The sequence below is a fragment of the Micropterus salmoides genome, unplaced genomic scaffold (assembly GCF_014851395.1).
Source record: "Micropterus salmoides isolate LMB-PRFRI ecotype aquatic unplaced genomic scaffold, ASM1485139v1 Ms_hic_scaffold_2, whole genome shotgun sequence".
Taxonomy (NCBI): domain Eukaryota; kingdom Metazoa; phylum Chordata; class Actinopteri; order Centrarchiformes; family Centrarchidae; genus Micropterus; species Micropterus salmoides.
In genome coordinates, this window is record NW_024041150.1 from 7,714,721 (window position 1) to 7,738,469 (window position 23,749).

Sequence of the window (23,749 nt, forward strand, 5' to 3'; positions counted from 1 at the left end):
AGACCCAACAATGCAGAAGAGCTGAAGGCCACTGTCAGAGCAACCTGGGCTCTCATAACACCTGAGCAGTGCCACAGACTGATCGACTCATGCCACGCCGCATTGCTGCAGTAATTCAGGCAAAAGGAGCCCCAACTAAGTAGTGAGTGCTGTACATGCTCATACTTTTCATGTTCATACTTTTCAGTTGGCCAACATTTGTAAAAATCCTTTTTTTGTATTGGTCTTCAGTAATATTCTAATGTTCGGAGATACTGAATTTGGGATTTTCATTAGTTGTCAGTTTTAATCATCACAATTAAATTAAATGAACAGTTTGAAATATATCAGTCTGTGAGTAATGAATGAATATAATATCCAAGTTTCACTTTTTGAATGAAATTACTGAAATAAATCAACTTTTTGATGATATTCTAATTATATGACCAGCACCTGTATGGCACTTAACAATTTGTAGTCCGATACATTCAGCTTTCAGGTTGACACCTCTCCCTCCCAATATGGTTAATAAAAGGTCCCCAAGTGCTAAAAAACTTTGGGTTGCCATCAAGACACAGTGTCATTTAACCATTTAAGGAAAGGAGGCAGATTTCCACTCCCTCAGGATAACCCTTTATGCAATAACCATATCAAACATGAGAGTTTGTTGTTATGCTGGAAGGAGAGAAAACAAGTGGTTGGAACAGCCTAATATCACAGAGAGACTGTCAGGGATTAGCTGTCTATTGTATATGCAACTGTACACATTGAACATGTCATCCCAACAGTTCTTGAGCTTGGGACAGGCCCAGAAAAGATGTCCAAGTGACATCAGACTCTCACACTCAAGCTGCCTAAAAAGTGCTCATTGCTTACCTTATTAGGGATTACCAAACACCAATTGTAAGTTGCTTTGGATAAAAGACGACCTGTCTGTGGTCTCTGAATCACCTCCATCCATAGTAACATCCACTCCCACACGGCCACACACTTGTCAACTGCTCCATTAACTTCCTCAGCACTGCATCATCCACATTCAACATAACAGACTCAGCGCTACTCACATGTAGCACGCCGTTGACCTCACGATGCCGCCCACCGCTGTAACGCAAACAGCTTCACCAGGTCGTATCGCTCCCCGTGGCCCTTTTTGAGATTATTTCTTAAGTGGCTTTGTTGATGTAACAGGGAAAGGTAAGAAGTAATTTCACTGATCCCAGTGTTTTCTGACCTTCTAGCTTTAGGTATTTCTCACATGTTGTTGTCCTTGTCAGGAAGACAACAATAGACTGATTAGTTAAAGACAGTAGCCCGGGCATCAGGCTAACAGATCTCAGTGTTCTATGGGAATCTTACAAGGTTGAGTCCTACAAGAATGTTTACAAGAACTCACTGGCTCCACAGATCAGAGTACAACTCATGAATAGCGAGAGATTCCAACGTGACGAAGCACTGGAGTCTAAACATCAGGTAAATTAGTTGTTCTAGGTGAAAGGTGACCTAGAGAAACCTACAGTCACTAGGGGGAAGACAGAAACATAAAAGGGATGAAAAGATGTTCTTCAGATTTGGTGTTGGCCTGTTGTATGCTGGCACTGTGTCTCCTCGGCCGGGCTCAATAAACCACGCTATGTTAAATCTTTATCAGTCTCCGAAACTTCTTCACACCTGAACCTTGCTCACAGTATTTCTTCAACACCCCTTGTGTCTGATTTATCCCATCTATATTCCCTATTTTTCTCATTCATGTCTCAGCAGGCTGCACACCCTACTCCTGCACCCCTCTATCCCAGCATCCTTTCTTCTTCCCTACCTGCCATCCATCCCGCCACAGCGTTCCTTTCTTTCCTGGGTTCAGACCTCAGTAACACTAGGCCTTTCTGTGTGAAGTTTGCATGTTCTGCCCGCTCTGGTTTCCTTCCACCATCAAACTGGTGCAAACAAACATGCATGCTAAAATTCGGCCAGAGTAATTGTTCTTTTTCTACCACAGGGGGACCATCCCTCCCCTCTTCGAGCCCTTCATCCTTTCCTTCCTGAACCTTCTCGCTAACCATACAAACTACCTTTCTTACCTCAATTCTTAGTCTGAGTTACTGAACTGGTTGTTAACGTAGAGATCCTTAATAGAAGACAGATCTTTCTTCGACCAGTGTGCAAAAACAGCATCTATCAAGCCAGGCTTAAAGCAGGGGTTTTGACCTATAGGAGCATACATAGATTGAGATAATAATCTTAAACACATTACATAAAATAAAGTGATCCTGCAGTTGTTTTATAGGTAGATTTGGTTTGGAATGAAAATGGCCGTTAAGGATGCAGCAGTAAGCCGTGCTGCCTTACAGGACTCAATCTCGGGCCATCTGGGATTGAAGGCGGTCCCCTATCTGGCCACAGTTGATGTGTGCTTCCAGAAAAACCCATTACAGGCTCAACAGACCCAGGCCACCTTCTGTAGGTGCGCCTTGGAGATTGGAGGGGACTTGTTAGCCCAGATAAAGAGTTTAGTGCTACACCTTATCCCAGTGATAGGAGGACTGACTCTAAGAGAGATGACCAAAGGCTCGAGAGCCAGGGCCAGAGCATGGGGGGGAGGCAGAAACCCTGTCTAGTCCCACGGTGCAGGGTTTGGAGCCTCTGGGTCTGGGGTGGGTCTGGGGTGGGTCTGCGCGCTGGGGGGGCTGGGCCCGTCCTGGGGATGGGCGGGGTTGTTGCTGACTCCGGGGTGCTGCCGGTGCTAGAGGGGCTCTTGCTATAAGCCCTGGGCTGGAGGGACCTGGCGTCCTCCTGCTTAGGGGGGTGGGGGACGGGACTGAATGAATGATGGGGCCAGTCAGGAATCTGGTCTTCTAGCCTCCCTATGACCTCCTTCACCTTTCCCCCTTTGGTCATGTCTCACAACATACACCCTTAGGACCCTGGGGGGCGGGCAGCCTGCAGGGCGTTTGGGGGGTGGGGCTGCTTTATTGCGGCCTCGCACTTCTTCCTCCCCCACTGCCCGCCCCTCAATTTTAATTACACATTAGACACAGAGGGCTTGGGGGGTGGGAGGGGCACGATGGGAGGCTCCACTACCTGACAGTTGTGGGGTGCCTGTGTCACAACTACCCTCCAATTTTAGTTGCACCTTAGTTACCACACACCTTATCTTTACTCCACCATACAACACTTCACAATCCATGACATGCATCCAACACAAGACAACACATTTACAGAGGCAGGCAGAGGGGTGAAGGAGTGTGGGAGATTTTCATTGGCCTCGTGTCCTTCCCCTGGAGCCCCGGGTGTCGGGGGTGCTGTGGGGGAGGCATTTCCTCGTTGGCTTGGAGGGACCTGTTTGCATCCCTGTTCTGCTTCATTGGCCTTGGATCCATGCTTCCCCATTTCTCTGTCGGCCAGTTGTTGGACCCCTCTGGATACTGAGGTATAGAGTTAGTTTTCGGGATGTGCAGTGTGGGTGCGGGGCAGGGCTGTGCTCCGGTTTGTTCTGGGTTTGTGCCTGGAGTTCTCGGCCCTTGCCGGGTGGGTGGGTTGTTAGTGGCATGCAGCTGACCTAGTTGATTTTGCCTCGTTGCTGGTTTGGCTGGTGTTGCACGGGATGCCGGGGGGTGTGCTGGGCATGGGGGAGGTCGGCTGGCGCCGGCGGCCTTAGTTTTTTCCTGCGGTTCCGACTTTTATTGGCGGGTGCACGGTGACCTGTGCGGCGCGTTTGCTGCCGGGCTGGGACTTGCTGCTGGTGTTTCTCTCCACTGGCTTTCGCTGTCGTGTTGTTCCATTTGCTCTCTCTCGTTTGCCCGTCCTCGCACGCGGGATTCGCGGGGGGCTGCTGGGCATTGGGAGTTGCCGTGCTCGCGCAGTGTGCACGTTGGGCTCGTCAATTGTGCATTGGTGTTGATGATTACATGGCATTTGGGCCTTTTGGTTGTTTGCTGTGCGGCGGTGGGGTGCTGCTCTTCCGCGGGTTACGCTTTTTGCGTTCCGTCGGCATCACGTTGTCAACTGGCATTTGGGTCGGGGTCTTCTGCGTTTGCATCGCGGTGCATCTGGGAGTCTGGTTTTTTTTGATAGATTTATTCTTTTTCTTTCTCCCACCCCTATTGGCTACTGGGGTTCTTGCCTGCCTGTTGCTGGGGTAGGTGTGACACAGTCGTGGCGTCCCACTCTCACTAACAACTACATTCTTTAACAGGCTTATGTGCACACACATGTACACACACATGTACACATGTACACACACACACACACACACAGTCTCACACATAGACTCAAACAAATGTAGGTTGTCCCTGGTAGAATTATTCCTGATGCTTTTCTTTCAGTTACTTATTTAAATTAATTATTATTCCAGCTCTCGTGGCTGTGTTGTGTTGCTTATTTAGTGTGCTGGACTGTTTCTTGTTTTCATTTTTCTCTTCGTGGTCTTACTATGTCAGCTGTTTATTGCTGCTGTTCGGCTGGTTGTCTTTTACTATTATTATTATTATTATTATTTTTTGTTGTTGTTTTTCTCCTCCCCAAGCCCCCCTCTCTGTTCTATTGCAGGTTTCGTTGCTTTCTGCAATTGGTGTTTCCCTCTGCTTTTCCCTGTTGTCCCCACCCTCCATCCCCCTTTCCCCCTTCTCTTACAGGTGTTGTCCTTTCTCTGTGCTGTCTGTTTGTGCCCCCCCATCCCCGTGTCTACCCCCCTGTCCGACCCGGTGACAAATCAGTATATAATTGAATAAATAATAAAACAGACAAAGGAGTATATTAATACTCTCTTGTTAAAGTAAAATCTGTCTGGCACAATATGGTATCGAGGTCATTATACTCTATACCAGGCTGCTGGACAGGACAGGGTTAAAAAAAAGAAAAAAAGAAAGCATTCTAAGTTTCTAAAGAAATGGCAGCAGAATGGGGTAGTTTAGTAGAGTACATTATGTTTAACATACGCCGGAACCTATCTGGAATGAAAACTATTTGGTTAGGGTCGATTAGTGTGCCAAAATGCTGGTTTGTTTAAACTTTTGCGACAATCTTCTGATCAGTGTTTAGCAAGCTCAAAAGGCGAGACGATGCATTAGTGTCATCCTTTTTTTTTTTTTTTTGGAGAAGACAATATGAGCACCAAACAAAATGGTTGAAAAATTCCATCTTTCACTCAGCAATTTACCATCCGAAGTAAAAGTGTGTGTGAGAGTATAAAATATTCAACCTGAGGACCCATGTTTGTGTCTGAGATAATGTGAAACCCTCAAATAATACAAAGACACTTTAACAAGAAAAAAACAACTATACTTACCAAAAACTCCAAAATACATTCTGGGACATGTGGAACAAATTAAGCACAAGCAAACCACATGCAACCCCATTCAAAACTGCAGAATGTGGAGAAAATATTTTGAAGATCTTTATAAAGACATACTACCAAAAGCAACAAATTCAAATCACAAACTGATCAAAGACTCACCAAATTGGAAAGCATTAAAGACAACCAAAACCCACTTGATTTTCCAATATCAAGAATTAATCTCTAAACAAAAAAACAAACATGTGCCACTGACAGCATTTCAAATGAAACAATTAAAAACAGCACTTCTGAACAGCAGATGGCAGTGCTCAAATTATTAACACTGTTTTAATTTATTCTGTAGCATTTTAAACGGATATTTTAAATTTCATAAATAAACACAGTATCTTGAGTAAAAACGACACAGGCTTCCTTCCAAAGCGTTGCGCTACCGACCACATTTTTACCCCGCACACCCTCATTGAAAAACATGTACATCAAACAAAACACAGTAAAATAGTTGCCTGTTTTGTTGACTTTAAAAAGGCATTTGATTCAATTTGGTACGATGGACATGAGGTCAAGGACATGATCAAAAGGAGGCGTTCGGCAAGTAAATTCAGTCCTACACTATATGACATCTACATAAATCAATTAGCAGTGCAATTGGACCAATGTACAGCATTAAACTTTTTGATGCACGTCCTCAAGACTCCCTCCAATTCAAGGTTCTTCAAACCCAAGAGCTGAACCTGGAAGAGAGACATTTATACCAGCTAGTTCTGAAACTAAGAAATCCTGCAACATGTCACACACACCTTAAATACATATTTGGAACATTGGGAGGGAAAAAAAATAAAATAAAAACCACACACAATCTAAGTTGTTATCCGGGCCTGAACAGGCTCACTACAGACTAAGTAACCTGCAACTGAAACACGGACGCATAAAAAGTCCTGGTTACCTAAAGAAGACAGTGTATGTGAGCTCTGTACAACAGGTGACCAAAGCCTGCTTTAATAACAGAATCTTTCATTGCTCTTTAAAAGAATCAACAGCATTTAAACAGCCTAGAAAGGGAGGCGATGTATTCCACAGCCTATATGCCACAGCTTGAAATGATCGATCACCTCTGGACTTAAAATGAGTGTGGGGAAGCTGAATCTGTGTGAACATAACAGCCAAAGCATCTCTGTTGTCTGTGCTATCCAGACCTCAGGGACAACGTCTCTGTGGGATGAAATGATGGACAGATAGCTGGATAACTAACAGGCTCTCTCAGCTCTCCTCACTCATTTGAGCATACATGTACCTGACGTATGTGTGTTGCTGTGAGTCCATCTGCAAATGATTGAACAAAATGCACAGAAAGACAAGTGCTTGTCTCGGGTCTTTACTCGAAAAACCAGAATGGCCATTATAGTTTTGGCCTTGTCGGCAGGATCACTTGATACTGTGCATGGCTGGAGTCTGGGACTCTAGACTTCAATCCTTCCAAACAAACTATGGATGAGACGTTGAGGGCCTAACGCCTGAGTGTCTGAGGTTTGCTCACCATGATCAACAAGAACCTTGGCAACACTCACTTTTTGGTGAGTTTTTCAAGTAGGGAAATGATTCTAGTCACCAACAGGGACAGACGTTTCAGCAGGGCAGGCCTGGGGCCACTGTGTGAATCGCTGAAGCTTTAGTGTTGAAGAGCAACAGCCAAGGAATCACTGTTGGACAGTGGATGTCTTTAGGGTCCAGGACACATCAACAATAAAAAGAAAGGGAAAAAAGGGACAGAGTGAGTCACAGGACTAACTCCATAAGAAAAGTAAAAAGGTTTTAAAAAGTGAATATATTGTAAATTGTTGAATGTTTATACTGCAGATGTATGACTGAATTGTGAATGAAAATTTGTATGACATCTGAAACCAGGCTTGTGTGAATGAAACTAACAGAACATGTGTGTGTTACGTGTAGCTGTGAGGCTACGCAGAGTATCAGAGTCTGGACCCAAACGCAGACACGGAAAACAGAATAGATGCAGTCGGTGAGATTTATTGGAACTAACAGGTGAAACTTACAAGTGTTTGTGGCAGTCCAAATACACACAGGGAGGAGCAACTGCAAACGAGTGGAAACCTAAAAAGGTAACATCCAAAAAATGAACAACTACTCCAAAAAGTGGGAACAGACAAGAGACATGGATCTGACTACTACAACGAACAAGCCCTGAGTGAAGGAAGCAAACCACTTAAATGCAGGTGAGGGAAAAACTAATCACACACAGGTGAAAACACTAGACAATCAGTAAGACCACAACCACAGGAAGTAAAACAAGACGACAATGGAGGAAGGCATCTACAAACTAAAACTAGAAATACTCAAAACACACACCCACCACACCAGTACAATGAAAGGGTGAATGATGAACAAAGCCTTATAAGAGCTTTTCCATGGTATAGGATAGAAAAGAGTTATTAGAGAAATTCACACTGCGGATCTGTAAAGAATCTTTTCCCAAGCAGACGGATTCAAGGTCCTTATAGCTGTAAGACAGTCCCAGCCTGCATCAGTATCACCAGCACCACAGACAGCAACACAACAGCTGTCAGTGCAAAATCTAGAGCAAGAAACAAGCAGTTAATGCCCTTTCTGAAGATCTACACTCAGTTTGACACCCTGGGAGACGCCACTGGAGAAGGACCTGATACTCTCACTCCCCCATCGAACAAAAAAGAACATTTTCCTCTGGTCTAAAACAGAGACGAGGAATTTGCCAATTATAGGCAATAACTGACCTCTGTGGGAAAATAAAAGTCATTTTTCCCCTGAGAATGGACTTAAGGCAAAGTATCAGCTCAGTGAGACTGAATATCTAAACCACACAGCGGGCTCACAAAAACCAGGAGCAATGGGAGGAACAAAGCCTGTCCACAAAGGAGTCCACATGAGAGACTGAAGTCAGAGATAAGTTCACACATGACATGTATTTAAGTGCACGCCTGAACATGAACTGGAGACGATCATTCATGTTTTATTTCTTCTCGTTTAGATTACTGTAACAGAATTTTAACTTGTATGAATAATGTGACGGCAATTCTTGTTTTCAAATAAACACCTGAAGCAAGCACACAAAAAAACTCATGGGAATCCATTTATTAATTTTACAATTGCTTTATTTCTTTACAGATCGAAACACAACAAACAACAAGACAATGATCATTTAAATCATTTTATTAAGCCCATTGTAGAATAACAGCGTTACGTATCCTAAAAGTTAGAAGCACATTCAGGATAATTGTTTTAGTAAACCTGCGCTATGGGAATAACAAGCTCTCTGTCTAACACTCACAGACTGTGACTCACACACACTGATGTCGCTGCCAGAACTTCTTGTGAGTCATCCTCTAAATGGTGGAATCCATCATTCAGTTCAGTTGGTACCTGCACATACTGGCTCATAAAGGACTAACTATGGCTGTAGCAAGTATAGATCTAGACGGGATCACACAACATGCCAGGAGGAGAAAGGCTCCAATAATGATGAACAGTCTTCCATCCTCCTGCAGTCAGCCATCACTACATGTCCCCTCTTCCTGTAAGTCCTGTTTTTTCTCTTCGTGCAGCAGATCATTCAGATGTTAGATGAGTCATGTTGTCTGAGACATCTGAGACGTACTTACAACAATCTATTCCAATGAATCCAAGTTGCTCTTTCTGCCACCTTCACTGTTGTTTCTGTTGAGCAGTATCAGACAGCAGTTCTTTCTCCTGAAATCCTTCACCACAATCCTTTTCTGTTTCTGCCTTTGGGATGCAACTGCTGCTGCGTCCTGCTTAGATGCTGGAAATGCCTCTACTCATTTAGAAAACACAAATACCATGACGAGACAACATGTCCTTCCCCCATACGGTGTCAGTTCAATGAAATCCACCTGCAGATGATCAAAAGGGTTGTCTGGAGGTGGATGTGCCACCTGTGGACTCTGAATAGCCCTCCCCACATTGTTAGTTGCACAAGTTCTGCAACTTTGACAGAATATCTGGAGAACTTATAGAAACTCTTTGTGAACCGGCTGCTGTTTCCTTCCTGTGTAGTACTCCCTTCTGATACGTGGTCGTTACTCTGTCAACTGACGTGGAAATTGGATATTGCTGGTGAGGGACTGAGCAAATAATTGAGTTACAACAAACTGTTGTCTTTGAAGAATTTATTAATAAAAGAGAAGAAACAGAGAAGTACCACAACAGAAAATCAGCTGGTGCCTAGGGCAGCATGGGGCGTCTGGCCCTGAGCAAAGGGATGATTATCATTTACACAGTCTAGGTTTCTAAGTTTTGGGGAACAGAGATCCTCTCCAGGCCTTGAATGAAAGAGTATCAAAGATCACAGAACAGGTGTGGTCAGACAGAGGTTGTAAAAGTGATCAATTAAATGATATAAATGATATAAAATCAATAACTAAAACAAGACTATAAAACAAAGATGAAGAAGATTATTTGCCATCGTGTTACCTCACCTTTCCTTGGATAACAACTAATCGTTTGGGAAGTGAAGATGCTAATTGTGCCAGTTTTGTAATTGGAATTTTTGTTATTTCCTGCTTGGTACAAAATTTCAGCTGCTGAACCGTCTGTGGTCGCAACTGTCTGATTCTCCTCTTAATGATGCGCCATACATTTTAAATAGGAGACAGATCTGGACTGGCAGCAGGCCTTAAAAGAACACGCATCTGTGTGTACGAAGCCACGTTGTTGTAGCCCGTGCAGAATGAGGCCTGGCATTGTCCTGCTGAAATAAGCATGGATGTCCTGGAAAGAAACGTCGACTTGATGGCAACATATGTCTCTCTAAAATCCCAATTTATGCCTCTGTGTCAGTGGTACCTTCACACACATACAGCTCACCCATGCCATTGGCACTGATGCACCCCCTATGGAGGACTGATCCTGACAAATTCAGAAATAAATAAATACTCAAAAAATAAATAAGCCTCCGATTAAGCACAAAAAATAAAGTAGATAAATAAATGTAGGCAGTAATTAAATTATACAAGGAGACATAAATCTCTTTTAATTAGCTTCTTTACTTAGTCACCTTTGTAATAATTACCTTATTTATTTATTGTCCGTTATAATCTTCAACTTTATTTATTAGTTACTTCTTTTTAAAATGTATTTATTTATGTGTGTTTTAATATTTTTGTATTTTTTGTTCTTGCTTTGCATTTCTACCCTGTTTATTTCCACAATGGTTATATATTTCTGCCTCCAATTTTTACATTTCTTTGTGCATTTCTGCCTCATTACACAAATGAGGAGGGGCTGTGTCTCCAAAAATACCACCCAGTACCTTTCACTGAAATTTTGCCACAAAGGTGGGGCGCTCCAATGCATCCTTACTTGCAAAGCCTAAATCGGTTGATAGTTGTTTGTGGGCTCTTTTCTGTGGATTGCTATGGACTTGAGGGATAAATGGCTTGCGAAAAGGATTACATGGTCTAATATTACTGAATATGATTATGAGATTCTATGTTGTGAAAGATGCTATATGCTGTTGCTTAATGAGCTAAATGTATTGATGTATGTGTCGTTGATCTGAGGTTGCTTAATATACTTTCAGGTGAAATAAGTATGCAAGATAAAAAAATGAACTGAATCTGCAAGAAGAAAAAAGGATTAAATGACACAGCTGTTCAGTCATTAAGTGGAATCCAGTTAAAAAATCTTTGAGTAGACATTTTCTCTTTCAAGTGGGGAAGCTGCACATTAAGGATAACTTGACAATAACAGCTGATGTTTCAGTCCTGTATCTGGCTAGTTTCTTGCTGTAATTCATAGTATATCTGTGAAGAATTAGTATGAAGCTAATTTACTCTAGAGCTCTGCGGTGAAGACATGTGTGATGTTGACCTCATTAATAAACTAAATGTGACAGGAACACGTTCCTCAGTGAGGAAGATGAGAACATGTCCTGAAACTGTCCTCTGTTCATTTACCTGTCAGTCCAGTCTGATGAGCAGCATGAAGCAGCCCTGAATCACTAACTTACCTCAACACACGGTTAAAGACGTAGAGAGAGCTACAACCAGCTTCAACCGTCCAGTATGCTAAAAAGGAAAACCCACTGTTTAGAGTGTGAAAGCTGTTAGATGACAGCCTCAAAGTGCTGCAGAGTTTGTTCATCTGTCAGTTACCAGATGGTGTCTGTGGTCCCCTGCAGCAGCTTCTTGTTTTACTGTCGGCTTCTCAAACTTCTGACAGATGAAAGCAAGTAGAGTTAATCATCATAACTGTGTTCACTGTGCAGCTGATCAAGTCATTACTTTGAGCTTTTAGCAGTTCATCTTCCAGAAATGCAGTTTGTAGTTTCCAAAGTCTCCCCTGCAGAAAGCCAAGGTATTTAAAGAAGCAGTCTGACAGTTTGGGAAATCTGCTTGTTCTTGTTGGATCTCAGCTAATAATGAGCTAAAGGTTAAAAAGGGGAAACATACAGTAGACTTTACTAACCTCTACTGAAACATGTTGGTCTGATCTGTTGTGACTGTCCCTGTCACACTTTATCATTTCTGCCCCAAATTCTTATCTAAAAAAAGTCTGAAAACTTCAGAAAGTGCAGGATGCCTCCCTGGTAACAGCAGGTTGGGCTTTATGTTCATATAGACAATAGAGATTTGTCAACCAGCAGAGATTTTGTTGAACCTTCATTTGTCAACATTTAATTCACTGAGTTGCTCAAAGACAAACATTCACAGTTTGGTCTACAAACTCATTTTTATTGGATTTCCAGAAAATGTACAATTTCATAGAAACTGACATAAACTGTGGTTTAAGATTTTCTCCAGATTGCCAAGCACACAACAGCTGCTGCAAAACAGCTGCTCTGAATCCCATCCTAAACAGCAGCATGCCTACCACTAAAACAGCAGAAATTACACTTAAAAAGTACAAAGTGCTAAAGACGTGTTGAGATGCTCTCCCTGTGTTAAACATCCAAACAACAGTCCAAATAAAGATTTAGGAAGAAGACAGCGAGGTGGCTAGAATGAGCTCAGTTCATCTAAAATAATATCTGCTTTGCTTCTGGGATTAAAGGAGAATAATGACAGACATCAACTTCCAGCTCCAAACTAATAAAACACATTTTATTTCCATGTGTTGAAGCCGTCACAGCGAACCAGAGCAAGTTGACCAAAACATTTCCCAGCAGCCACTTCTCCCACAGCAGAGTCCAAACAGTGCTTCCTGTTCTCTACAGTTAGGTGTCTTATTGGAAATGGTCTCAGTAGATGACAGGATCTGTCTCGTCTCTATCCTTTCTATTGGCCTCCATTTCTCCTCCTGTTTCCTCCCCTTTCTCTCTCTCTCCCTCTTTCTCTGCCTACAGGAAGCTGACTGTGGAAATGTTGTCATCATTCATACTGATGGACTGCTGATATCATTGCTGTTCATTCTGCAGCAACACACAGAGGCCAAAAGCTTGTCTATGAACCCTTTCCTCATGAGGACATACAGGAACAAGTCTGCAAGAGGACTCAGCCTGAGGAAGATGATAGACAGGTTGTTGAGAATGAAGTTACATCTTTGTAGCAACAGGCAATCGTCATTGTACGCTTTAAGGAAGCAAATGATTCTGGGCAGGAACAGCAGCGTGTAAATAAGCAGCACCAGAACCAAAATTCCCACAATTCGTCGTTTTTCGTCAGAGGGGACCGAGGTGGAAGCAGACAGGGCTTTGAGGGTCCCAACCAGGAAGAAGATTAACAGAGGAAAGGGAAGGAGGAGGAGGATGGGGAAGAGTATGTATCTGATCATATCTACAGACAAATTTATAAGGAAGGCACAGACACCACAAAGAACCCAGACCAGGACACAGAGCACCACAGAGGTCTTGATGGTTCGTCTGAAGTGGTACCACAGTGGGTGGGCGATGACCAAATACCTGTAATACAAGATGGACACAAAGTCTTTGAGGAGCTTCAGAGTTATAAACTAATATAATGTTCAGACACAGAAGGAGCTCCACACATACTGGATAGACAAATACCTTTCCAGGGAGATGCAGACCATGAAGCAAATACTGGCCATCAGAGCAGAGAGGTAGATGTATCGGAATATAATCTTCGGATTCTCAGGTTTTGCCACCCGAATGATCATGTAGCAGAACTGAAGGACGTCGGTAATGAGAAGGTTGATGAGGTAGATGGGAGCAACATGATCACTTCTCACCTGCAGGAAAACATTGGTAAAAGTCAACAAGCAGTTGGAAACATGTTGTGAAGTCCACCTCCTCCCAAATCTGTCATCTTGCTCTGCACAGCAGCTGCTGTCAGAGCCATTTCTGACTTTTTCATCCAACAGAAATCTCAGATATGACCCACTGGCCAATCAGTGCAGGAACAAGACTAAGGGCCAGATTTCCTGCAGCTTCTGCAGCAGTTTTTCAGCCACAGATATGAAGCATTCTGGCTCAAACACATGAGCTGGATTTATCAGACAGACGCACCAGACTGGTGTTGCAGTTTGAGCCTCATGTTTGTGTTTGCAAGGTGAGCCTCTCTCCTCCTTGAATCAGAATTTCAGGGAGGATCGCACAAATAAGAACTGGAGGCAACGAACTTGATAGAGTCATTAAGCTCAACAGTTTAAGAGGCTGGAATGGAGCCACACATGGAAACTGCATGTGTTTAGGGTCCAATCAGCTTCATGGACATTTGAATTCTGGAGTCAATTATTCCTGTCAGTTTATAGATCATTCCAAGCCTTTGTCCCAGCCCCCAAACCAGATCCAGATCCTTTACAGACAGATAGACTGTAGGACAGACACACCACACAGACAGGAAATAAACTAGAACTGCAAGCAGTTGTAAGCGGGGTCCAAGCCTCCAAGCACAAGCCGCCCCCCCAGGCCCCGCGGAGGGTGCGTGAGTCGGCTCGGGCGCCTCGCCATCGTGCCGCATAAGGTCCCCACGTTTGGTGTTGATGGGCCATTCCAAACAGAGGCAAAACGTCGTGCCTTTGAAAATGCCATAAGAATTAATGGGATTTAGTGAGAGATTTCAGCTGTGTTGTTAGCGCCACCTGTTGGCAGAATTGCAACAAAATTTTCAGGTGTGATCAGGGCCCCATAGGGAACAATTGCCCCAAATTTGGTATCAATCGGAGTTGTGGTTGTGCAGATGTAAAATGCATGGAAGTCTATGGGATTTTTTCGAATAGTGCCAACTAGGGGCTAACTGTACCAAATTTTGCACAGCCCCTCAGGGGGGGAATGCACACAAGGTCCTCAAGTTTTGTGTTGATCTGCCATTCCAAAGCGAAGATATGTCACACTTGCTGTTTTTAGTGTTTTCGCGAGCTTGTAATTGAAAAAATTCCCTCTACAAACTTTCTTTGGCTCGGTCCAGAGATGGTCCGTGCCAAGTTTTAGTGTCGATTGGACTTGCGGCTTCGGAGGAATTAATTAAAATAGGGTTTTCTAGTCTAGTCAGAAATGGGCGTGGCATTTACCACAAGATTCAGCTCGATCCTTCGAACGCGTGGATATAAGGTTTTTGATATCCGCCACTCTATGCGGGAGTTAAAGCGATTTGAATGTGCCAAACTTTGGCACAGACCTTGCTTGTAGCGCCCCCTAGTGGTTGAAGTCGGCAATTTTTTTCGCATGCCGTTGTCTCATGGGCCTGAACCTACCCTGTGAGTTTCGCGTCCCTAGCCCTTACGGTCTGGGCTGCAGTTGTGGAATTAGGCAAAAATTCACGGAAGAATGAAAGTAATAAAAATCTGAGCGATTACAATAGGGTTCCCAGCTCTGCTGGTACTGGGAACCGCAATGCCTTGCATTCGCGGGTTCCCAGCCCCATTTGGCCTTGGACCCATAACTCTCAGAATGTACATACCATAGAATAAAGAGAATAGATGGCCACCATGGTCAGAGGAAGGCCGACAGCAATGATTATGCATGTCACCACCTATATCACGTTGGGCTCAAAGTAGTTGGAGGTGATGTTGTTGTAATCCTGGTAGTTGGAGGTGGTGTAGTTGTGATCGTATCTTTGGTCCTGTGAGCTGCTGTTAATGTAGAGACCTTCCATTCTTCAGAGTGAAACCTGTTTGAGAGATCAGGTTATTAAAGGGAGCAGGTTTTTAATATCTACCTAACATTGTTCAGTGACATCACTAAAGCTGTGAGGTGAAGTTCACACAAACACAGTGTACCTATAGTTTACCCACAATCATATCAAATCACAAACTGCTGTCTTTCACTTTCTATCATCATTCCTCAACATTTGTTACATTTAACTTTTATTTAATCAAATAAGAAAAGAAGAACAAATATCTGTACGTGCTGATGTGAGGTCGTTACTGCAGCCACAGAACATCGTCCAGCTGTTTCAGTAATTAATGTTTAATGTTAATGCTCATTGGTTTAGGACATCCTGCCTGTCTCCTGTACTCGATGCCCCACCACTTTGAGCATATTTCATAGTCACTTTTGCATTATTTACAGTTTCACACTTCAACAACTTGTCCACATTGTGTGCTGTGTCTTCAATAAATGGACGTACAAGTGCACTTTGATAACCAACTTTAAGCTCCTTTGTCATTGAAGCCATCTAGTGCTACTTTCCGTCAAGTTAATCAACAGTCTTTAGCTATGTGGTGATGTGTGCCTCAATAAACGCTACGTGCCAGAATGCTGCATCACAGCAGGTTCAACACATCAGCCAACTTCATGACAGGACTCTCCATTAGCCTTTCCAGTTGTTCAAGCCACAAGATGGACAACAATTTATTACTTAACAGCAGATTGCTGCACCAGCAGATGATTTTTTTGTTACCAGGTCAGTAGCTGGTGTCTCTGGCTTAAGCACAAAAGAGTCGCCTTCTAGCTTAGCTAAAGCACGGGATAAATTGTTCGATGCACGTGCCTGCACAGCCTTCGTTCAGAAAGAAAACCATCTATTATAAGAAAAACATCAGATGGACGCTGCTCAGAGGTCTCTTCTACTTCTGACTCTGACACCACAGAGACTCCCAGCCCTAGGCCAGATGTTGGTAGCCAATGCCCTATCCACAGAAAGCCTCACCCCTTTAAATACTGTAGAGCAGGGGTATTCAATTAGAATTCAAAAATGTCCAGTTAGAGAAAATTTCCCGAAGCAAAGGTCCGGAACATCATAACAACTAACTTCATTTAGGGCGGCCCATAACGTATAGTTGTATCAACATATACTGTATGTTTTTAGTCAACAACTGACAATATTTCAACAATATTCAGTTTCATATCAAACCGGAGGGATAATAAATACTAACTATTCTAATAATATATTTTAAACTATGTAAAGTGCCTAATTTTTTTGAAATAATGAAATAAAGTGTAGCTTGAAGTGTTGGAAGTCCAATTTTATGATAAACGCTCGACACATCTTAACATGAACAGCTGTAATGCCTCCTCTTCTCTTTCATTCCCTCTTACAAAGCTACCACTTCCCTACTTTCTCTTGTTCAGTCAGAAACATGAGTTCTAGTTTGTACTGCCAGCTAGCATTGGAGATCTGAGATATTCTGGTTTTGTAACTGCCTGTGGGAAGAATGTACATCTGTACATTCTTGATTAAAAGTACAGTAAATGCTAGAAAAGCTGTGCGGGTTAAAGTAGAAATGCTCCGTCACGAGGCAGGTAGGTCTCAATAATAAATCGGCTGTAGGTTGGCGGTCCGGAGAGGACGGCGGCTAGGTATGGATCCAGACCGCGGTCCGCCTATTAGCAGGCACGTGCACACATAGACACTTTTTTCTGGGATGCTTGTTATTGTTTTTTAATAAATTAATATACAGTATGTTTATTCCTGTTTGTAACAGATTCCCTGTCTAACAAATATATTTATTGGGAAAAAAATCTAAGTAGGCTATCAGGTCAGAAGATGAGACTTTGGAGTTTCCGATGCGTGCGCGTTCTCTCTCAATTCAAATTAGATTTATCGGCATGAATGTAACAACAATATTACCAAAGTATCATACATACAACATAAGAACAATCAACCCCATACATTTCATTAAACAAGTAATTAAATTAAATAAATAAATAAAACAGTAAGCATGTGTGTGTGTGTGTGTGTGTGTGTGTGTGTGTTAAAAAATAACAAAATAAAATAAATAAATGAAACAGTAACATGTGTGTATATATTAATAGACAAAAACTTTTTTTAAATAATTAATTGATTAAAAAATAATTTTAAAAAGCTGCAAGCAGCGTTGGGCGGGCCCTCGCACTTGTAGCGCGTCCGCGTGTGAGCCGGCCGAGTTGCATATTCTGGAGCTCTGCCGGTGCGGCTGTGAATTTCCTACGCGGTTCCGACGGCGCATGAAGGTGCTATATGTCACTTCCTGTGTCCCCTATGTGGAGCTACATAGCACTTGCCGCTATGAATATAAATCGGTATTGGTGTGTAGATGTCTGCGGGGTGAGAGAGTTATCAAGCACGTAAAGTTTGTTTCAGATGTGAGCATGTACACTGAAGTTACAACAACTTCCTGTGTTGTGGCGAAGAGTTGATCTTTGACGCCACGGACACGCCCATTGACGAAAACTCACAGATAGCACAACTTTTTATCTTCAATGCCTTTAGAAGGCACAGCACAAATTTGAAGTCGGTCGGACTAAATCCCTAGGAGGAGTTCATTAAAGTACGGAGTGTGTAAATCATCCAAAATTTGACGTAAAATTCAAAATGGCCGACTTCCTGTTGGTTTTAGGGCATCGCTCCAAGAGGCTTTTTGGTGCGTCTGGACAAGATACACGTACCACAGAAAATTTGTCAGCATGTACATGTGTTCAGGGCGGGACTCTCATCCTACATGTACAGTTTGGTGCAGATGTGAGCATGTACACTGAAGTTACAACAACTTTCTGTGTCATGGCGAAGAGTTGATCTTTGACGCCACGCCACGGACACGCCCATTGACGAATCCTCGCAAATAGCACAACTTTTCATCTTCAATGCCTTTAGAAGGCACAGCAGAAATTAGAAGTCGGTTGGACTAAACCCCTAGGAGGAGTTCGTTAAAGTACGAAGTGTGTAAATCATCCAAAAATGGCCGTAAAATTCAAAATGGCCGACTTCCAGTTGGGTTTAGGCTATGGCTCCAAGAGACTTTTTTGAGCGTCTGGACAAGATACACGTACCACGGAGAATTCGTGCACGTAGGTGAAACGTGCGGCGGGGGCTGCTTAGTTAAAGGTTACTTCCTTTTGCCAGCAGGTGGCACTATGACTGTGGGTGAATGTCGGCATGTACATGTGTTCAGGGCGGGACTCTCATCCTACATGTACACTTTGGTCCAGATGTGATCATGTACACTGAAGTTACAACAACTTCCTGTTTCATGGCGAATCATCGACGCCACAGACACGCCCATTGACAAATACTCAACTTTTCATCATCAATGCCTTTAGAAGGCACAGCAGAAATTTGACGTCGTTCCGACTAAATCCCTAGGAGGAGTTTATTAAAGTACGGAGTGTGTAAATTACCCAAAAATGGCTGTAAAATTCAAAATGGCCGACTTCCTGTTGACTTTAGGCAATAGGTTCTTGAGGCTTTTTTGTGCGTCTTGATATGATACATGTCCCCAGAAAATTTCGTGCATGTAGGTTGAACGTGAACGAGGGGCATATTTGTTCCAATTTTCTAGGTGGCGCTAGCAAGTCATTTTGCCACGCCCATGCGCGAAACACATAAAATACGAAATTTTTCACCAGTTCTGACATGTTTGCAAAATTTGGTGAGTTTGGTATGCTCAGGTTCCCAAAATGGAGCTTACTTTGCAGAAAAAAAAAAAAAAAAAAAAAATATATATATATAATCTTAGCAAATTCAATAGGGACCTCACACGGTCGTGCTCGGGCCCTAAAAAAATAAATCAACATAAAAATGATATAATAAAGTGTCAAATGTCAATCTCTCTCTCTCTCCCGCGCCGCATCTCACTGCACAACCAGAGCGCAGCACACAGACAGACAGCAGCCCCTCCAGCTTCTCTCCCAGCAGTGTTTTTCTTGGCTTGTGTTGAGGTGAGTGGTGATGAACAAAAGACTAAACTACCAGTGCCTCCAGTTTACCGCTAATTAAACAAAAGACAATATAGGCCTGTGTCTTGCTAACGCATGACTCATGAGCTGAGCTACTGTAATAAGTTAGCTGAAGTACAACGTACTCTTGAAAGAAAAGCTGAGATGAAGCAACACTTCATCACATTCGTGCAGCAGAGCTGGCTCCACCATTGACAGACGGGGGAACAGTGCTGGTCCCTCCCCATATTCGGAGTGAATCACCCCCACAAGCCAGGTCAAATCAGAGTTGTGTTCGACTCTAACGTCAAACATCTTGGAGTGTCTCTCAATGATGTGTTGCTGACCGGACCAGACCTGAACAACGGATTGCTCGGGGTTCTGATACGTTTCCGCCACGAACAGATTGCTGTCACTGCGGACGTTAAGTAAATGTTCCATAGCTAGGGGATCGCTTGGAGAGATTCACTACAAGCTCTCGGACACTTTGAGACTCCTTGTTGCTATACTGGAACATCTGTCTCTAACACTCAGCTTGTGGAGCTGCACGTCTTTTCAGATGCTTCTGTGAAAGCTATTGCTGCAGTGTCCTACCTGAAGGTGTTAGATGACAGAGGCATGTGCCACGTAGGATCATTATGGGGAAGGCCAGACTGGCACCATCTCAATCCATCCGGCTCGAACTAGGAGCTGCAGTCATAGCAGTCGAGATCACAGAGCGGGTGTCCGGAGAATTTTTACACTGACAGGAAGGTCACGCTGGGTAACATTCACAATGTTAGCTTCTATGTGTATGCCAGTAACAGAGTGGAACGCATCAGGAAGTTCTCGAGCCCTTAACAATCGCACTACGTACCCCCCAGCATATATAGCAACCAGGTCTGTACCTGCAGCACTGCTCCCAAACACCACCGGCCTCACTGGGCCCAAGTTTCTGTTGCTACCTGCGAAAGACACTCCAGTGGAAACATCTTACAACCTCGTAGACCCAGAGTCTGACGCAGAAATTCGATCTCACCTCACGGCATGCACCAACACAAACCTGGGCTCTCAGCGATTTGAAAGGTTCTCAACATGGCAGTCTCTCATCAGAGCCACAGCCACTCTGATCCACATTGCCGAGACCATCAGAGCAAAAACTACAAAGCAGAACGCAGAATGTAAAGGGTGGCATGCATGTTTGAAAGGCCACGCACCTGACAATCGGTTGAAAGCCAAACAAGTCATCAATGGATGTGCCCAGAGCACAACATATCAGACTGAGATGACTTGTCTGAAGCAAGGGATGGACATCCAGAATAACTGCCCATTCAGGAAGTTGGATCCTGTCCTCGATGGTAACGGACTCCTGAGAATTGTGGGCCGGCTTCATCACTCAACTCTCACAGCTGAGGAGAAGCACCCTCTCATCATCCCTGGTCGCAGCCATGAGAGAGTCGAGCACCTATGCCACGTCTTCACAGAAGGAGCTATACGTTCAAATGGCATTTGGATTGTGGGAGCCAAGAGGTGCATCACGAGACATCTGCACAAGTGCATGACATGTAAAAGGCTCAGAGGTAAGACGGCCGAGCAAAAGATGGCTGACCTCCCTGCAGATCGACTAAGCGCGGAGCCGCGTTTCACCAACGTGGGCGTTGATGTATTTGGCCCTTGAAGTGTCTCTGCTCTGCGCACCCGTGGAGGCGCTGCCAACAGCAAGAGGTGGGCAGTAATGTTCACCTGCCTCAGCATTCGTGCAGTTCTTATAGAGCTCATCGAGGCCCAAGGACACATCAAGCTTCATAAATGCTTGATGTGTCCGTGGATCTTCAATCCGCCCCATTCTTCTCACATGGGTGGCGTGTGGGAGAGGATGATCGGGGCTCCAGGGTGATTCTGGATTCCATGTTGTCCCAGATTAAACGCTCTCATCTTACCCATGAGGTTCTGTTTACTCTCATGGCAGAGGTATATGCCATAATCAACGCCAGACCTCTGACAACCATCTCAACGGATGTGAATTCTCCATCCATTCTTACGCCAACCATGATTCTTACTCAGAAGGTCTGCAGTCCCCATCCTGCTCCAGGGTGCTTTGTTGCTGCTGATCTACACCGCCAACAATGGAAAAGAGTTTTTTGGGACAGGTTGTCGGCGGTAAGGTTGTGGTGTATAACATATGTGCATTTGACCATTACAGTTTAAAATAACACTCTAGCAGCTGGATAGAGGCTCAGTGAACTCTTAAGGGGGTGTAATGATTGATGGGTGTGTAAATAGTGAACCCTCCTATGGAATTTGACCTCTGACCCAGTGTTAGGAGGAGTAGAGATTAGTGTTTATGAAGGGACTGGACCCTTATATGGTGTCTAACAGATACCTAAACATGTCCTATATAAGCTGTGTTCGATGTACAGAGAGACAGAGTGGCCATCGGGCTGGGTCACTCTCCAAGCTGCTGCAGAGCTTGTAATTGATGCTGAATTCCTTGATGTAATAAACGTTTATGATCAAGAACAGTGTCAAGCGGATTTCTTCTCAACACATCATCGCAGCATTATTGTTCGGACACCACAGAAATTAGCGACCACGAAGGGACCGTGTTGTGCCAGAATTCATCGTACCATCACAGGGCTCCATCGAGCTGACTCGCGCTCCAGACGCTGGCGTATATGGTGAGTTTTCTCATAAACTGTGGGCGCTGGTCAGTTCGTGTGTCTGTGTGAGCGTACACCGGTTCGATCCCGTGTGAATGCTTGCGGGTGGATGTGTGAGAAGACTCCGTTCTAAACTTTGTGTGCGTTGTGGATAACGCAAAAAGGGTGTGTGTGTGAATGTAATGAAGACAGATAGATAGATATAAAAGGAAGAAAAAGGAACAGCCTAGGAGTAACGGGAAGTGAGGTTTCATAACTTTGCAAAGATTAAGAATATGGGCCCTCAGATTCTTATAACCGTAAGTCATGTGGGATGGAAATTACTGTCGCGTGAAACTAGGCTTTAAGGAATAGGTCAATTGGATTAAGGGAAAAAGAGAGAGACTATAACCCTGGCCAGGGTCATTCGGCTTGAATACAAATTAATAAGGATAAGGAAGAAAATATAAGGTTAAGGAAAAAGGTAATATAAGGATTAGGACGCCGCAGATCTGGACAAAAAGCCCTTGAAAGGCGATCTTAGATGGGCCGCAAATCCTGGAAAGGAACTAGGTGAATTTTCGGGTCCGTTCAAAGGAACTAGGAGCTTGTAGAAGAAAAATTTTATTGTAAGTTACCTCTCGATACATGTGTTGACGAACTATGTCCGAAGTGGCCTCTCATTAAATATCTGCAAACTCGAGGTAGCACAAATTTAGGAAGGAAAATAATAAAGGAAAAAGGTGCGGCGGAAGCATGCTTTATAAACAGTGTGAAGGAATGCATTCTTGTTGACTGGATAGCCACCATGTGTGTGTGTGTGTGTGTGTGGAGAGCTGCCCCTGCTGTGTCTCGGTTGTGTGTGTGAGAGACTATGCAGAGGACGATAAGGCTAGGATTAAAGAAAAACATATATATGAATAATAGAATAAATAAATAAAGAAGGAAGAAAATATATATGAATAAAGAAATAGAGAAGGGAATTTGATCAAGGGGAAAACTGTGTTCTGAAATTTGTTAAAGTTATTGATTAATGCTGCTGTATGGTTTGGGTCATTTCAGAAGCAGCACTTGGGGTTTTTCTTAGCCTAAGTTATTTTTTGGGAAGTGCGCATTTGTTTTTTCTATATTTTACTTGCATTTGTTTTTTTATGTGTGTAAATACATTTTTAAAAGGCATTTTCATTGGTATTGAAGAACGTTTGTTAATAGAGTAAGCTTTAAAAAGGAGTGAAGAGTAGTGTCCCCAGCATCCCCAGTGTAAATGACACCGAAATTCCTTAGCTTGCATGTTAACGTAGATATGTTAAAAAGTTAGGGAAAATAGATTATGATTACTCAGAGAGGTAACACTCTTGTTTTGGGGAGGGAAATAACCTTGTGAGTACATAAAAGGACTAAAGTGTTGTTTGCCTTTTGGTTTTTGTTCTCCTGTGGTCTGAGAGCTGTCCAGTGCGCCACAGCAAAGCAGCCCCGGATCCAGTCTGGCCAGTATTGTGCAATCCACAAACTCTTTACAAACACCTGTGCATATGTGTCTATACTCATTTATAATTATTACAGCTGATACACATTTAGTTTGTTTCCTTTCAGGATATTATAGACACATTTGTAACAAAGAGAGTCTATTTGTGTATGCCTGACATATTTCATGTTATGACTATCTAAGGGGAGACTTGGCAACGGACTGATCAGTTACTGTATTTGAATATTACATATTGGAGTTTTTTGTGCAGGGGTCGTTTGAATTCAACTTGTGTTGGGAATTCTGGTATTGAGCTTTTGGGATAAAACTAAGGTGAGTGGGTGCTTATTAGG

At 43.4% G+C, this 23,749-nt stretch overlaps 1 protein-coding gene across 4 annotated transcripts in view; it reads right to left on the reverse strand.

Annotated features, from left to right (window-relative positions):
- The window catches only part of LOC119911370 (G-protein coupled receptor 4-like), a 110,341-nt gene that overhangs the window by 56,630 nt on the left and 29,962 nt on the right, over nucleotides 1–23,749 (reverse strand). For 2 of the 4 annotated variants that reach the window (XM_038730249.1, XM_038730248.1), the window contains exon 4: nucleotides 12,641–13,181. The exons of 1 other annotated variant lie outside the window; for it this stretch is intronic. In XM_038730249.1, the coding sequence (XP_038586177.1) occupies nucleotides 12,656–13,181 (526 nt within the window). In that variant the 3' untranslated portion in view covers nucleotides 12,641–12,655. Of the gene's footprint in view, nucleotides 1–12,640; nucleotides 13,182–13,286; nucleotides 13,469–15,138; nucleotides 15,349–23,749 lie in introns of those variants that run through there. One more of the 4 variants, XM_038730253.1, reaches the window with a different exon arrangement.